This window comes from Diabrotica virgifera, chromosome 6 (assembly GCF_917563875.1).
Source record: "Diabrotica virgifera virgifera chromosome 6, PGI_DIABVI_V3a".
NCBI classification, from domain to species: Eukaryota; Metazoa; Arthropoda; class Insecta; order Coleoptera; family Chrysomelidae; genus Diabrotica; species Diabrotica virgifera.
The window spans coordinates 43,199,873-43,216,544 of record NC_065448.1 but is presented as its reverse complement, the minus strand read 5'-3'; the positions used below and the strand labels follow the sequence as shown (position 1 = coordinate 43,216,544).

The following is a 16,672-nucleotide window of genomic DNA, read 5'->3' as shown; positions in this document are numbered from 1 at the left end:
TTTGTCACTGCACAAATCTATCCTATATTCTATGTTCATTTACTATTGTAAATTAAGTCAGCATTATATATAAGCGTATCCAATTAAGTCAGCATCATATGGGAAACATTTTTATTCTTAGTTTTGTAATAAGTAATATAAAAAATTATTCTTTATAAAAAGTTGCGCATGGTCTAAAACTTAGGGCCAGTTGTTCAATCAGTAGTTAACTCATGGATTAAGTAAACCGTAATTAAATTTAATCTAAAGATTATTTTTTAAGAAGTTGTTCAATGTTAGTTAACTTTCGGATTTATTAAACCAGAGTACTGAAGCGGCGACAACGTTGCCAGTTATTAATTAACGACTTGGAAAAAACTTTATCATGAAAATTGTACATAAAAATGTGTTCTGTGTTATAAAGTTAATGATTTTTGACATGTAGTGTTTAGTACATGTCAACTACTACTGACAGAGATTTTAATTTACATTATCATAGATGAGGGGGTGGGGTACATTATTAAACATATTTAAAATGGAAGAAAGTATTAAAAGTACAACTGCTAACTTTGCGTAAACATGTTTAAATAGTAACGCTAATTTTTTAGCTTATAAAAATAATTCCTATTCCTTCACAAAAATGTCATTAAAAGTTTTTCCAATTTGTTTTTACCTGATTTTTATACATAATGAAAAAAAGCGAAACATCTGGAAATATGTATTTATAAATAATTAATAATTATCATGCATACATTTGTAGAAAGCATAAGTACCTATACACTGAGAGATCTAATTTATTTTTGTACTAATATAAATTTTTTAAGAAACACATTTTTTTGAAGTCAAAAAATTTTTATTAAAAACAGCTAAGAAATATTCGTCCTCTGTCATATCTCTGTCATCAAAATAAAAGAGAAATAGCCATATATTATTAGAGACACGAAATTATAATAGATTATTACTGCATTATTACTGCAAATCTTATCTACGACTGAAAATTTATAGAAAGAACAATTCAAAATACATACATATCTAGCTAGTGCAATAACTATGGTTGTTCCAATTTGGAATTTTCTTGAAAATATTTAATTTAAAACCAGAAAGTAAGGTTACAAATCTTTAGTTAACACCGTTAATCCTTCGTTTTTGAGCGATTAAGATAATCTCTTGTTAACAGATGGTTAAGTGTTAAACTTGCATTGAACAACGCAATATTAAGTTTAATTGAAGATTACTTTTAATCTGAAGATAATCTCCAATTGAACAATCGGCCCTTAAAATACAACCATCAGTTATCAATTTTTTTAAGCCGTATTCGCGGTGTGCAAGTACTTGGAAGGGAAACGAGAAACGACCGTGCGCGAGTCGCGGAGAAATATTGCAACTATCTTAAATAATTCATATTGTCAATTGAAATTGTCAAATTGACTTATATTTCATACCTTCTGTCATTGCAGCAGAAAAATTATATATTGCTCCACAATATTGATATGATATGCAATTATTGTGTAAAGGTAAATTTAATTCATTGTATTTTGCTTGCAGTACTGCATTTTAATAACTAATTTTATTTACTACATACAATTATTTACGTTTGCATAACATAACCTGCATCTTATTTTTTCTTCTTAATATTTTTTTGGACTATGGCCTTGACAATTATCCAGCAACCAGCACTAATATAATTGGCCAATATAATTGAAAGTGCGAATAAAAGTACAGAGCGTAGAAATAGAGGTCGCTTTGCCGAACTTGCACGGTCCCAATACGAGATATGTCAGAAAATATGAATCTTACTCAAGAGTAAAGTAGCTTTATTTTTCACAATATTGAAAATTGTTATAATGAAAAGTTGTTTGGAATTAGAACTATATTCTAATATGCAATTTTGTTCTTCTAATTAAAAAAAACATTTCGAATTTTTTTAAAATTATTGATAATCAACATTATTTTCAGTTATTTCAATTATGATAACTCTTTTATTATTAATTTTACGAAAAACAGTTATTCTTTATAAAATATTCTGCATGGTCTAAAACCTAAATGCAACCATCTTATATCAAATTTTGTCAATTTTATATGAGTTATATCAAAAAATATGGATTAGCTAGTACAGTAGAGTGTCGATAATCCTAACTAATTGGTACAAGGGTAGTTCGGATTATCAAATTGTTCGGATTATGGAACATAATATGTTCAAAATACATACAAAGCTCATAAACATAGTACATTACATATGTACATACGTTTTAGTTACAAGGAATAAAACACCTGCATAATAAACAAATATATTGTATGTATTTCTGCATAAACAAAACAAAAATCCGCAGTCATATTTTGCCCATATTGTCATATTAAATTCTAAAATTCGGTCCGCGATCATATTTTTTAATTTTATATTTTTTTTTTGCGTTCGGATTAGCGATCGTTCGGATTACCAGGGTTCGGATTATCGACGCTCTACTGTACCTCTACTGTACTTAAATAAATACCATTATTTTTCACAATATTGAAAATTGTGATTATGTAAAGTTGTTTAGAACTAAAAATCATGTTCAAATATATGTAATTAGATCCTTCTTATTGAAATATTCCTCGTATAAAATTGATCAAATTTGATATTATATGGTTGTATTAAAGGTTTTTGACAATGCAGAACTTTTTACAAAGAATAACTTTTTTCGTAAAATTAATAACAAATAATTATCATAATTGAAATAACTGAAAATAATGCTGGTTTTCCATAATTTGAAAAAAATTCCAATTTTTTTTTTTAATTAGAAGGATGAAATTGCAAATTAGAACATAGTTATTAATTCCAAACAACTTTTCATTATAACAATGTTCAATATTGTGAAAAATAAAGCTTCTTTACTCTTGAGTAAAATTCATATTTTTTGACATACTCGTATATGGCTTAATAAAATTGATAACTGATTGTTGTATTTTAAGTTTTAGACCATGCACAACTTTTTATAAAGAAAAACTTTTTTTTATAAAACTAAGAATAAAAAAGTTTTCCATATGGTGCCGACTTAATTGGACACACTGTATATACTGCATAAGATCTCACATTCCTAATGTATCAATAGTAACAATGATGTTGTTAATGAGACAATTATTGACGAATTCTTGACAAAGTCTCTATTATTTTCTAGTTGTAATGTGTATGTATTATAGTAATGTGTATATTATAGTATTATTGATCTGTACCTATTGGTAAAATGAGTCTAAGGACCGGTTGTTTGAATGCTAATCAACAATGATCACTATCAAATATTTAATTACTGTCACAACTGTCAATGTCAACTTTGGTTGGGTTGCTGAAAACATAATTGATTAACTAATTTCATAATTGTAATCAATAATTATGTTTTCAGCAACCCGATCAAAGTTGATATTGACAGTAATTAAATATTTGATAATGATCATTTTTGATTAGCGTTCGAACAACCGGCCCTAAGAGTCTTTATCTTTTCGTGGGTTCTCGACAGTCTCTAACTCATGCATATCTCAAAACCAATTATTATCATTGTGATCTATATCTCTATTAAAGCATTCTTTTAAGTTAAGTTTTTGCCCATATTCATCAGTATTACTCTGATGCACTAAAATTCAACAAGCCATCCTCTGATAATTTTCTCCATATTCATACTTGCAAGTAAACAATATTTTTTGGGAACATTGTACAATTATCACAAAAAGTAAGGAAAACTTCACAATTAACATAAATGTATGAATAGAATATTGTTGTCTGCATGTAGGAGTGGTACAACTCACAAATTGATATGTTTAGACAAGTGACTAAAGTTTGGTTGTCACGAATTTTTTAACTAAAAATGATTTTTGATAACAATCCGTTTAATATTACAAATAAAATAAATTTTCAAACTTTAATCACTTATCGAAGCTTACCAGTGCCTAGATTCCGTGCACTGTAGATATCTACATGTCGCTTGAATATCAAAATATTTAAATTTTTAGCTTTAATTGCATTATTTTTTAGTTTTGCTAGGTTATACTCTAGCAGCCTTATTAATAAACACGGACTAACGCCCGACTAACTTTAGTCCGAGGACTCACCCGTTGTCCTAGCTGAGCGACAAACGCGACGCGAAAATATCAAGTAATGGTTGTATTTGTGTGTGGCCTACGTTTTCGGGTTAATCAGTCTACGACAAGACGCGACGAAGTGCGAATTTGTTTTGTTCGCGACCAGACACGACGCACTGTCAGTGTCAAGTACAAGTTGCTTTTTTCAATTCAAATTATGCTACTCAATAGTTTATTAAATAAATAAAAACTAATATGTATAGTACCAGTGTTTTTTCATTAACATACCTTAAAGCCAGTAACAGCGTCTATATAATCGAAAGTGCATGGTAATAAGCCACAATACATTTTAAACGAACGTGGATTATTTATTAATTTCGAATATAAATGATCTTAAAGTTCCATCTCCTAGCGGAGGTTGGATATCATAATGGCTATGGTCACTTTGTTGGCTGCTGCTCTGAACAGTTGATATAAATGATGAAACTCTCCAAATTTATTTCGCTCCAAATATATATTTGTTGTCTTTCTTCTTCGTTTATGGAATTTTTTAAAGCTAAGTATTAAATATGAATTTTCTAGCAAAACTGCCGTATATTTTCCCATACTTAAGATTAGGAATGAATTGACATCGTCACGTTTGTCCTAGATTGAGCGATGGAAAGCGACGATACATAAGCCACAGGTCGCGTGAATTACTGGTCGCATCGTATCGCGTCGCGTCGTTTTCCGTCGCTCATCTAGGACAACGGGTAAGTCAATACCATTCATTTTCCCTATTAATAAACAGCGACTAACGATGGACTAAGCTAAACCCTCTCTAGTCTCGGACTAAAATTTAATCCGAGGTAATAGTAGGTTTACCGAGACTAACTTGACGTTTTGTATTCATAACCTTACAAACTTGCTAAATGCATTATTTGCTTTTGCTTGCTTGTATAATAAATATATAATAACATTATTATGTTATTATTGATAATGGAGAGATATTGTTTTATAAATGATTTAAGATAATTAATAGACGAATTAAATGAGGATAGAAATCAGCGGAACGATATTCCTCTTGTGAGTCACATCAAAATATACAAAATTATAAAAAAAATCATTAGTTTAGAGGAATTAGAAGGTAAATTTAAAGTCAAATACCGATTTTCAAAAGGTACAGCAGTTAATATGAAATACAAAACAATAATACAATAAATATAAAATATAAAACACCAGGTAGCACCTTCTCAGAACGAAGTCCAACAAAAATTAACTAAAATTTATGCAGAAATGGCACCGACCGAACAGCTGTTCGGTTTAGAGGAAAGAGAGGTTAAATCCTCTACATTTTCTTCTTTTTCGCAAAATTCTCTCCATTTCTCTTCTTTTTCGCAAGGGTTACCAACATAAATTTGTTGTAACTAGGACTAAGGAAGGTTTAGTTAGTCCGTGTTAATAATGACAATCTTAAAATGAAGTTAGTACTCGCTTAATCTCGGACTAAGTAGTCCGAGACTAACGTCGGACTAAGCAATTTTTATTAATAAGGCTGTAATTGATAAACTAGAGCAAAACTAGAAAATAATTCAATTAAAGCTAAAAATTCATATATTTTGATATTCAAATATCGATAGAAAGCGACATGTAGATATCTACAGTGCACGGAATCTACGCCCAGATTTTGAGTTAAGCCACTCTTGCATTTAGGTGAATGTATGTGGTAAACCATGTCAATTACGAAATCTATACATTACATCTAAAAATATTGGATGCTTTTCCACAAACATGTTATACAGTCGAACCCGCTTATTACAATAGCGGTTATAGGAATATCCCGATTTATGGAATAAAATTTGAGGTCCCAAAACGTTTCTACTAGTCACCAATGATCGGTTATTAGAATATCCCGGTTATAGGAATACTTTTGGTTGGCACGAAGGCTATTCGGGTTCGACTGTAAATATAAAGTATACAACAAAAAAATTGTTGTACTACAGCCCACCAAACATAGCTGAAAGTGTGAAAAGAACCACGCCCATGATGCGCATTCATCATACGACAGACATCGCACTAACTGTCCAGTTAATACCTACCGTTCTCACTTCATTGTTTTACACTTTCAGCTATATTTGGTGTACTGTATCAAATAAATCTCCATTGCATTGGTTATCAATGGAGATTGATACTCCATTGCATTGGTTGTCAATATATTGTTATTAGACAAACTTGTAGAAACTACTATAATTCTGTGAGAAATGTGTTTACAAAAGTAGTTTCATCAAATGTGACATTTACCATACATGATGAAATTTTAGTCCGTGTTTCACCTGAGTTTTCTAGTGATTATAACTTACTAAACTGAATCTGTGAATTAAAGGCAACTTATTAATAATATTCTATTCGAATTTAGAAGAATATTTTGATTGTTACAGATGACTTTGATGCCTATATCATTGTTTCTTTCGTTAATGCCACATTGGTATTATCTATTGGTGAAACGGTGGAAGAAGTTACAGACAGTGGTTTTCTGGGTACTGCACCAACCCTATGCTGTTCTGCATTAAGTGACGATGCTCTAGTACAAGTAAGGAAATTGATAATATATTAAATTGGCAATGTTTTCACAATATACAAAAAAATGCAGCATTATAAAAAGTCCTCTCCTTTAGCTATGTTAATTTATCTGCCAAAGTTTTTTTTGAAGTATTTTAATTTAGTATTTTTTTATTTTTTAAAAAGATCGGTTAAAATCTTTTAGTTTATCGAGGAAGTGGTTTTTACCAACTTATTTTGGGGTACACAATTATTGTTTCGAAACATGTTTCATTAATTTTTTACCATTTTTTACATTTTCTTTGATTTATAAGTTTAAAATCGATTACAAAATTCTTTCATAGCATAGGAATAATTGAAACAACAAAATAGTTTATAATTTTATATTGTGTCCTATAAATAATACAAACGTGGTATTATAAAAAGTTCTTTTTTATAAACACTAAATAAATTTTATAAACACCCTGTATAATATATTTGTTATATTGCATGGTTACTCATTCTGCTGATTATTTTCCATTTATTAGTGGTCTAAACTATGCAACATATTAAATCTGTCTTGTCGCCTCCGTTGTATTTTTGTGGTACACTGGAGTGAATCAAGATCGAACATTATTTTCTGTCAGAATAGGATTTTCCGTAAAAGAAATAACAACATAAGTTGGAAGAAGAGGATGACATAAACTCGGATGTCTGAAAGATTTGAGAGAGATTAGAGTGGAGGGATTGAGAAAATTAACGCTGATGTTTTGAGGCAGGCCAAGGGTCATGAAGTGCTTGAGCATCATCTGATAATGACTTGGTATTGCTTGAATAATAGGAACATCAGGAATATTCTTACTTTCTTCTTCTGATTCAGAGGATTTAAAGAAATTCGGGAGTGAGATGACTATCTTGTTCTGTCTCTTGGCTTCTTAATTCAACGTTTTTGGTGATCTCATTTTGCCAGTATTCTACGATATGATAATGGAGTTTATCCATTCCAACCATGGTGATTTAATTACTCACTATATTTCCCTTTCCCAATTATTTTTCTTTCTGTCTATATTAATCTTCTTTCCCTGTATGGGGTGATATCAGGTCCTAGGATTCTCCTCATTTTCCTTTCAAGTCTTAAGTTTCCTTGTTTTTTGTTTATTGCTGATGTCTTGATGTTGTAGTTTTCTGTTTTTAAGCATCGTTTACTTCTGAAAGCTTGGTGTTTACAATTATTTCTTTTCCAGTTGTTTCCATGGTCACCCCCAGGTATTTGAATCTTGTTACTTTTTAAAATTTGAAGTTGATTGTCAACTGTGAACGAAGAGGTATCCCTCGTCCTTATTTTTTGCAAATTTCCATATATTTTGTTCTCATTTTGTTTATTTGTAATTCATGTTTCTGTATTGAGCCTTCAGTTCATTAGTTGCTTTAGTCATACTAGTTTTTGTTATTTCTGGGTCTACTATTTCTTCTTTTCATCAGTTAATTTATAAACCCAAAGTCCCAATTTGCCAGTGTTTGCCATTTTTAGCCTGAAATATTAGTGACAGCACAGAAAGAAACCACGAAACCAACAAAACTATTTGTTAAAATAAATCATTTTATCAACATTGAGAACTGCAACTCCATTAAAACATACACGTGATGAAATATGTACTAAATAAAGCAAGTTATCTCGCGATTTTCACCCAACCTTTCAAATATTAATTTCTTTATAGCATTTGAATTATGTATATGTAAAACACTGTCTCAATGAAGATTATTTTTGATTTCAGGTATATCCCGATGGAATTAGGCATATTTGTGCAGACAAACGTGTAAATGAATGGAAAGCTGGTAAAAAGAGCATCGTAAAATGTGCCGTTAATCAAAGACAAGTAGTTATTGCCTTGTCAGGAGGAGAATTAGTCTACTTTGAGATGGACCATGTAAGTCTGTTTCCATTTTTTAAAGTATGTTTTTAAAATAAAAGCATAGCCAAACCTCCACCCCTTAAACTTAAATTAATAGGTGGACAAAAAACTATGCTAGATCAAATTAGTCTTGTCGCCTCCGCTGTATTTCTGTGGTACATTGGAGTGAATCAAGATTGAACAGATTATTTCATTCATAGAGATTTGGACCAATAGAAAGCTACAAGAATAAAAATCACAGCGATTATTTTTTAATGATTTTAACTTCCAGTTGTGTAGTAAGATTTTTCATCACATGTTTAATTCTGTCCAATCAGATAATTGGACCGCGTTATGTAATAGCGGATTAAGCGCCAAAATGTAGTTTTGAGATAAATCGGTTTAAAGATTTTAAATTTGTTTTTGGTACTATTTCTAAAATATAGTACTGACATGTTTCATATTTAATATATTAATGCAAATGTAAATAGACTTTTACATGTGTTTTTTTTAAAATAATTTATATTTTAAAAGTTATTCGATCAAATGTCGCTTAATTCGTTAATGATTTTTTAAGATATGCATGAGTTAAGATCCGAATACCGGATTAAGAGACATATTAGGCGCTTAATCTGATGTTACCTGACAAAGGATGTCTTTTAATTCGATATCTTAAACGTTAGTAAATATGTTATGTTTTGTAATAAAGAATTAACCGACTATTCGTGGTGCTTGATTCGTTATTACACTTACAAAGATGCGGATTTTTGTTTATGACAATGGATTATGTACCCTTATTGGCGTTTAGTTCGATATTACAAATCCTAGTGTGAGATTTTTTTTAATAAAATAAAAAATGTCGCTTAATACAGGCATTTAAAAAAAGGTTTTTTTAAAATTTTTTTAATATTTTTATACATAGATTTGCACCCTAGCTGCAAAATGGCACTAATATCTCGATTTTGGACTTTTGGCGGTTAATCCGTTATTACATAACGCGGTCCAATTATTATAGCGGTAATTTTCTATCTAAATTATTACAGTGGGGATAAGTTTTAGGTAGATTTTTTCTGTTTAATTGCAACCAGTTTCCTACTTTTGACAACTGTCACTTTTAAGAAAATATCCATAATAAACTTTTAGTTCTGCATTTAATGTCAAGTTGTCATGAGGAGAACACAAATCAACAATTTTAAGCTCTCAAGTTAACTAATATTTTATTAATATCTATGTCTAAATATTCGCTAAACTGTGCTGTTCACTTTGACAAGTTGAAAAATGTGTGTCACATTGGGATCAATGTCACTGAATGTTTTTATACAAAGACTTGAATTTTATAAGTAAGTATTAAAAAATAATCGGAATTAACATTTCGACTTCCACATCAGAGGTCGTTGTCAAAATACCTGTCTTGTTCAATAAAAAATAAATTTGACCTGTGAAATTGTAACCTTTCCCGGATCATTGACAAACTGGCTCTGTAGTATATTTTGTAGTCTTCTGCTTGAGTATGCTGGCCGTAACCTCAAGCCCTTTGGTATTAGGTTGTTATCTCTACATAGTCTTAAAAATTTGATTGAATTTTGACAGTGAGTTAGTTTCTCATACAAGGTTTCCAATCTCCTAAAATTTTGAATCATGCTATAGGCATAGGCCGATACCGGTTTCGTTTCTTAATATTGTTCTGAAGCTATTTCTTTGTGGCATTTTTGTAATTAACTATTCTAATTGGGAAATAAGCCAAAATTTAACTTAAAAAATAATTTTTGATTGTTTCCGTTTTGATACGTTTTGACTTCCACATTAGACTTCGTTAACTTCCACGTCCGATGTGGAAGTCTAAATGTTAATAATTTTTTTTTTCAAGTTTAATTGTGGCTTATTTCCCAATTAGAATAATTAATTAAAAAAATAATCGGTCGAATATCACACGGTAATGCTCCAATTTTTGTTCCTTAAATTTGTTTCCAATCAGCAATAGTCACTTGAGCCTTCCAGGGCTCTCTTGTCTATTGCCAGGAAACTTTCGAAAATTGTCGCATTGTCAATTTATTCTCACTGTCTTGTGATATTAATGTTAGAATTTTTTTCGATAATTTCCAGTCATCAAGTATTACGTCAGATACCCTTCGTTGCTATGCAAAAATGAACATTCAGTGACATTAATGAAAATTAATGTTTTACAACTTGTCAAAGAGAACACCATGAACAGGTTTAGCAAATATTCAGGCGAATATATCAATAAAATATTAGTTAAAATGATATTAAAAAAAATGTTTTATTCACGAAATAATCTTATCGAATTACACTCGAGCTCTTAAAAATTACTGATTTGTTTTGCCCTTGTGACACTTTGACATAAAATTGTCAAAAGTGGCACTCGGGATAAAAATCGATAATTTTAGAGCTCTCTTGTAATTATTATTGATAATTTTTGTGCCATTTGAAGTATTTAAAAATTGTGTTGTTTTTACTTAGCTCTAAATCATTGAATTTCTGGGTCAAAACAAATTCTTTTATTTTCTTAGATTCTGATATTGCATTTGACAAATTTTTACGAAATACTTATTTAACACATTCAAAAGTGTATCAATCTTTATGGAGAAAATTTGGAAAACAAATTCTGATGTGATCATAATAAACTGTGTATTTAAAACATGTATTTCATTATAACTTCGTTAAAGGGATTATAACATCTAAACCTCAATGTTTTGTCTCAATACTATTGCAACATCTATTTATGTTTAAAATATCTGAAAATCATTTTCATCGGTATTTTGCCTGCTGTAGTATTTTTTTTTCATTTTTGGTCCATTTTTTATTAAGATATAAGAACATTTAATTAATTTCATTTGCTAATTATACTTAATGTGCTAGTACTCATATTAGATTTATCATTCTTAATTTTTATTGGATTTTGGCAGTGTTTACAGTATTTTTTTTATTTGTAGACTGGTCAATTGGATGAGTTCAAAGAACGGAAGCGTATGAATTCTGATGTCCTGTGCATGGCTCTAGCAAATGTACCACCAGGTGAACAAAGATCTTGGTTTTTAGCTGTAGGCCTTGCTGACGGAACTGTCAGAATAATTTCCTTGGACCCCAGTGATCGCTTGGCTCCTAGAGCAATGCAACCGCTACCAGTATGTGCTGAATCACTTTGTATAGTAGAAATGGGTTGTACTGAGAGAGATCCGGATAATGCAGCTGCAGCAAGTACCACTAGCACCCTTTATTTGAATATTGGCTTACAAAATGGTACTTTGTTGAGAACTGTGTTGGATCCAGTTACTGGAGATCTTACTGACACTAGGACTAGATATTTGGGTTCTAGACCTGTGAAACTATTTAGAATAAGGTAAGAGAAATAGTGTACACATTAACATTTTAGCATAATGTGCATATTAACATTTTATTCATATAAATTATAAAGCAAGATCTTTTTAACGTGATGAAATTCTAGTCCGTGTTTCACCTGAATTAAAGTGATTATAACTCACTAGACTGACATATTATTTGTAATCATATTTTAATATCAATTATGCCATGATTTTGATAAATTTCATTTATTGTAGAATGCAGCAGTCTGAAGCAGTATTAGCTATGAGCAGTAGATCTTGGTTAAGTTACTACTACCAAAATCGCTTTTATCTCACACCATTATCATATGAAAGTTTAGAATATGCCTCGGGATTCAGTTCAGAACAGTGCCCGGAAGGTATCGTCGCCATTTCTACAAACACTTTGAGGATTTTAGCATTGGAAAAATTGGGTGCAGTTTTTAATCAGGCAAGTTATTAATGATTTAATATGTATAATGTATTAACTTCTTCATGTGCCTTGTCTGTTGCGGATGTTGGCTATGCTGCGTTTCTGAATAATTAGATCGATGTTAGTCCAAACTATTGTTTTTTTTTAAGCCATGAGTGCTTGCTTCTATTTTACCCTGTATTATCAGTTGCAGTATATGATATTTATCATCATGTCTCATAATATGACCAAGGTATTCAAGTTTCTGTTTTTTAATTATTGTGAAAGAGATTTCATTTTGTTTTCCCATTGGGTGCAATACCTCTATGTTGGTGATGTGGATCGTCCAGGATATTTTGAAGATAAGTTGGTACAACCACATTTTGAATGCCTCTAGCTTTTTCATTAGTTATTGTCCTCTTCATATACAGTAGAATATAAATATGTTTTTAATCACATGTTTTGTGCATTAGTAATATTATGAAAGTTACTTTAGAATATTTAATTTGTCTTTGTTCCTGTTCATTACTTTTCATGATTCCAGTTCTTTTGTGAAATTACACTACTATATTTGTATATATATTTTTTTTTATTTAGCTAATGCCTCGACAACTAATGGCCATTGGCATGGTAGGTACGGTAAATTTGAACAGTTAGGTACCTAATAGTGTCATGTGTAGTGTGTGTGTTGAGTATATTTGTATATGTTAACACTCAGCTATTCTTTTGTGATCAAATCTTCGTCCCGTTATGCACTATCTTTAAAAGTATGTTCTTCATTCGCACTACACGTTTTTGTCTATACTGAGTCTCATCAGGTAGTGGTAGAAACAGAAAGAATGGCAGTATTCATAACTAAATTTCCCACTTTCTAGCAGGATCACATGAGAATAACCCTCTATTTAGAAGTATATCTAAGGAATATTATAATGTATAGAAGACTTTCTAAATTGATTAAATTATCTGTCATAGTCTGTCTACAGTGATAAGTGTGTTAATAACCGGCAAAATAACGCAATAGAAAACATAATATATTGCGAAATAAAAAGAGATGAAACTAGTGGTGGTGCGAAATTATCAATAGAAACCTATAAACTTACATTATATTGACAGTTTCCCACCGTTAGACATATTGGAGGAGTTTGACAACTGCCACTGTGACAGGAGAATTTTATATAATTCTATAATAGAAAATTTATAGAATTTTATAAGATTCTCCTGTGACAGGTTGACTCTGATAAGTCTAAAGGTGGGAAACACTATTATGTTTTCTGCCATTTCCATTATTTTTCCGGTTATTAGCGTGCTCATCACTGTATTCTGTTCTAGTAGTATCAGTAATATGAGTAGATAATATCAATACTAATAGAATTCAACAATATTATGGATAGTATAAATTTATATATTAAATTTTAGGTATCATTTCCTTTGGAGTACACTCCTAGAAAGTTTCTAATCCATCCAGAATCCAGTAACTTAATGATCCTAGAAACTGAACACAACGCTTACACTGAAGAAACAAAGAAACAACGCCGTTTACAGATGGCCGAAGAAATGAGAGAAGCTGCAGGTGAAGATGAGCAAGAGCTTGCCAAAGAAATGGCTGAAGCGTTTTTAAATGAAGATCTACCAGAAAGTATATTCTCAGCACCTAAAGCTGGCCATGGTATGTGGGCATCAACCTTACGGGTTATGGATCCTGTTCAGGGTACCACTTACAATTTGATCAGATTAGAACAGAACGAAGCTGCAATGTCTTTAGCGTTGCTAAAGGTAAGATACATTTGTTTTGTTTAGTCATAAATTAGTAGCAGTTATACAATATTAATTTGAAGAAATCGTAGTATGCTGATCTAAATGTTGTGAAGGAATGTATTTTGTAAAAGGTTATAGTTTATAGACCTTGGTTTTGAATTGTTTGTTCCTGTGAGTGACTGAAACGATAAGATGAATAATTGCATATTTGCTAAAATTAAAAAAATCTTGTGATATATAGAATCTCTTCTAAAAATTTTTTTTTCTAGTTCCATGGTCAGCCTGAACATCAGTGGTTCCTGATTCTTGGTATTGCCAAAGACCTTCAATTAATACCAAGACAGTGTAATATGGGATATTTGGACACATACAAGGTGGATCCTTCAGGAAAAGAGTTTGAATTGATACATAGGACACTAGTCGATGAGGTTCCAAATGCTCTTTGTGGTTATAATGGAAGGTTGTTGGTTGGTGTCGGAAAGATGTTGAGATTATATGATTTGGGAAAAAAGAAATTGTTGAGAAAATGTGAAAACAAAGTAAGTACAATAAAGCAAATAAATTTCTTGACTTCAAAATTATTGCACATCTCAATTTATTTTGACAGATTTAAAGACAGTGTTCATATTTTTTTATGATTAATTTATTTTGGTATAAATGTTCACACCTCATGAATACAGAATTTCGTTGAGAAAATTAAGGATAAGGTTTAATTTCTAAGTGTTTTTTATAACAGGCTACTGCAAACCAAGAATTCGATAAACTGTATGAGTATGTGTGGGATATTTTGAAAATGCCCTTCCTTCCAGTGAACATTCAAAAATTGAAAATGACCTTATTTTAACACACTCTCCAATAATACTCATAATATTACTCATCGAGAACACCAGAAAAACTGGCCACTTTAGAGTTTCAGAGGGTTATAAAAGCTTAATGAAATATTCTGCTTACTAAAATTCATCTATTTTGTCTTTAAATCAATCCCATTTTCATTCAGTTTGTTTTTGTGTTAGTAAAAACATTCATTGTCCAAATTATTAATCTTTCAATACATACACCATCTAAATATGTGCAACTTTTTTTGTGCTCTCACTTTCTTTATTTCTCCAATGGCACTACAGCTCAAATGGAGCCTTAGTCTCACAAAAACCAGCACATCTGCTGCCACTTCATCCTCCCACCTTTTCCATGGTCTTCCTTTTGGTCATGTTCCATAAATAAAGTTTAATGAATTCTGAGATATGTGCCTCTTTGAACAGGTAGTAGAAGTAGAAATCATGGTTATACCTGGTTCTCTTTACTCCATTTCGTTAATAGGTCCAAATATCTTCCTTGGTACTTTCCTTTCAAAGACTTCCATCTTATTGTGTTTTCTGTCATAACTTCATAACCCATGTCTCACATCTGTAACATACTATTGGTCTGATAATAGTTTTGTAAACTGTGTTAATAGAATAAATCGTGGGCGTTCTGGGAAAATCCACTAACTCCATTTCAAAAGATTGGAAGAGTAAGGGCGAACTTACCATGACATTATCATAGTAAGTTCGCCCTTACTCTTCCAAGCTTTTGAAATGGAGTTAATGGATTTTCCCAGAACGCCCACGAAATAAGATAAAAAATCTCTAGTGAAGAGTGAAAAATAAGCTTTGTTTTTTTACTATTCTTCTTTGAATTTCTGATCCTTCTGATACATCTGTGCTCAATACAATTCCCAGATATGTGAAACTTTCTACAGTTTCTTTATTCAACTGTACAACTCTTTCTCCTAGTTGTGGTCTGTGTTAGCTTTTTTATCTTTTGAATATTTTTCTAGTCCAGTCTCTTTTACCCCGTTTTTAACTGTGAATATTATTCCTGCCGCCTCTTCCGTTCTGCGAAATATAACGCTGATGTCATCGGCAGAGGCGGCAATCTGTATTGAATTCATGTTTTGCTACTATACTAAAAGCTACAGTTAGAATGCAGTGCAGGTAGCATAGAGCCATAGAGCAATGTATTTCTTACGAGAGAACGGCCGACCACGTTGCCGGTTTGCTCCGAGCGGCACGTCTAGACCGATGATTTCTCAGTCTATCGCCAAACTACCACGCACCTACCACTGTGCCGACATGAGCGGCATCGCTGCGCGTCGTAAGACCAACACTGCATTCTAACTGTGCCTTCTACTTTAGTAAATATCTTCAGTTACCTACAAATATGTAGAACTTTTGCATAAGTCCAAAAAATAGGGACTACACATACCTAAGCTGGTTTTAAAACATTGTTATATTTAGATACCTATTTATAGCATTTTAAAGCACTGTTTTTAGAATGTTAGTTCATCATCATCAGAAGTGGCTTGACAATCTGTTGTGGATCTTGGCCTGCTCGCAAAGAAGTCGCCACTCCTGTCGATTCCTGGCAACTTCCCTCCATCTTCTGACCCCTAGAATCTTTAAGTCTTCTTCCACATCATCAATTCATGTTCTTCGTGGTCGTCCTCTACTTCTTGTGCCCTCTGGTTTTGAAAATGTTAATCTCTTAGTCTATTCGTGATCTGACATCCTAGCAATGTGTCCAGCCCATCTAAGTCACTGCACTTTAACGAATTTCACAGAATGTTAGTTACTATAGTCTGTTTTTAAACCAAGAGGAGTAATTCAAATTTCCCGCGCCGTAAAGCTTGTTTGTAATTGGTCCAACCTCAGGCAAGTTTACTCCACTGTTATCAAATTTTGACACTA

The 16,672-nt window shown here is 31.5% G+C and overlaps 1 protein-coding gene across 3 annotated transcripts in view; it reads left to right on the top strand.

Moving 5' to 3' along the window:
- Window positions 1-16,672, top strand: part of LOC114324527 (splicing factor 3B subunit 3) — a 35,432-nt gene that overhangs the window by 15,177 nt on the left and 3,583 nt on the right. For 2 of the 3 annotated variants that reach the window (XR_003651552.2, XR_007698499.1), the window contains exons 5-6: window positions 6,450-6,601; window positions 8,325-8,363. Coding sequence is in view for 1 of the 3 variants with exons in the window: in XM_028272387.2 (XP_028128188.1) it covers window positions 6,450-6,601; window positions 8,325-8,477; window positions 11,393-11,799; window positions 12,017-12,230; window positions 13,608-13,964; window positions 14,216-14,485 (1,553 nt within the window). In the remaining 2 variants the exon portion in view is untranslated. Of the gene's footprint in view, window positions 1-6,449; window positions 6,602-8,324; window positions 8,478-11,392; window positions 11,800-12,016; window positions 12,231-13,607; window positions 13,965-14,215; window positions 14,486-16,672 lie in introns of those variants that run through there. The other variant, XM_028272387.2, reaches the window with a different exon arrangement.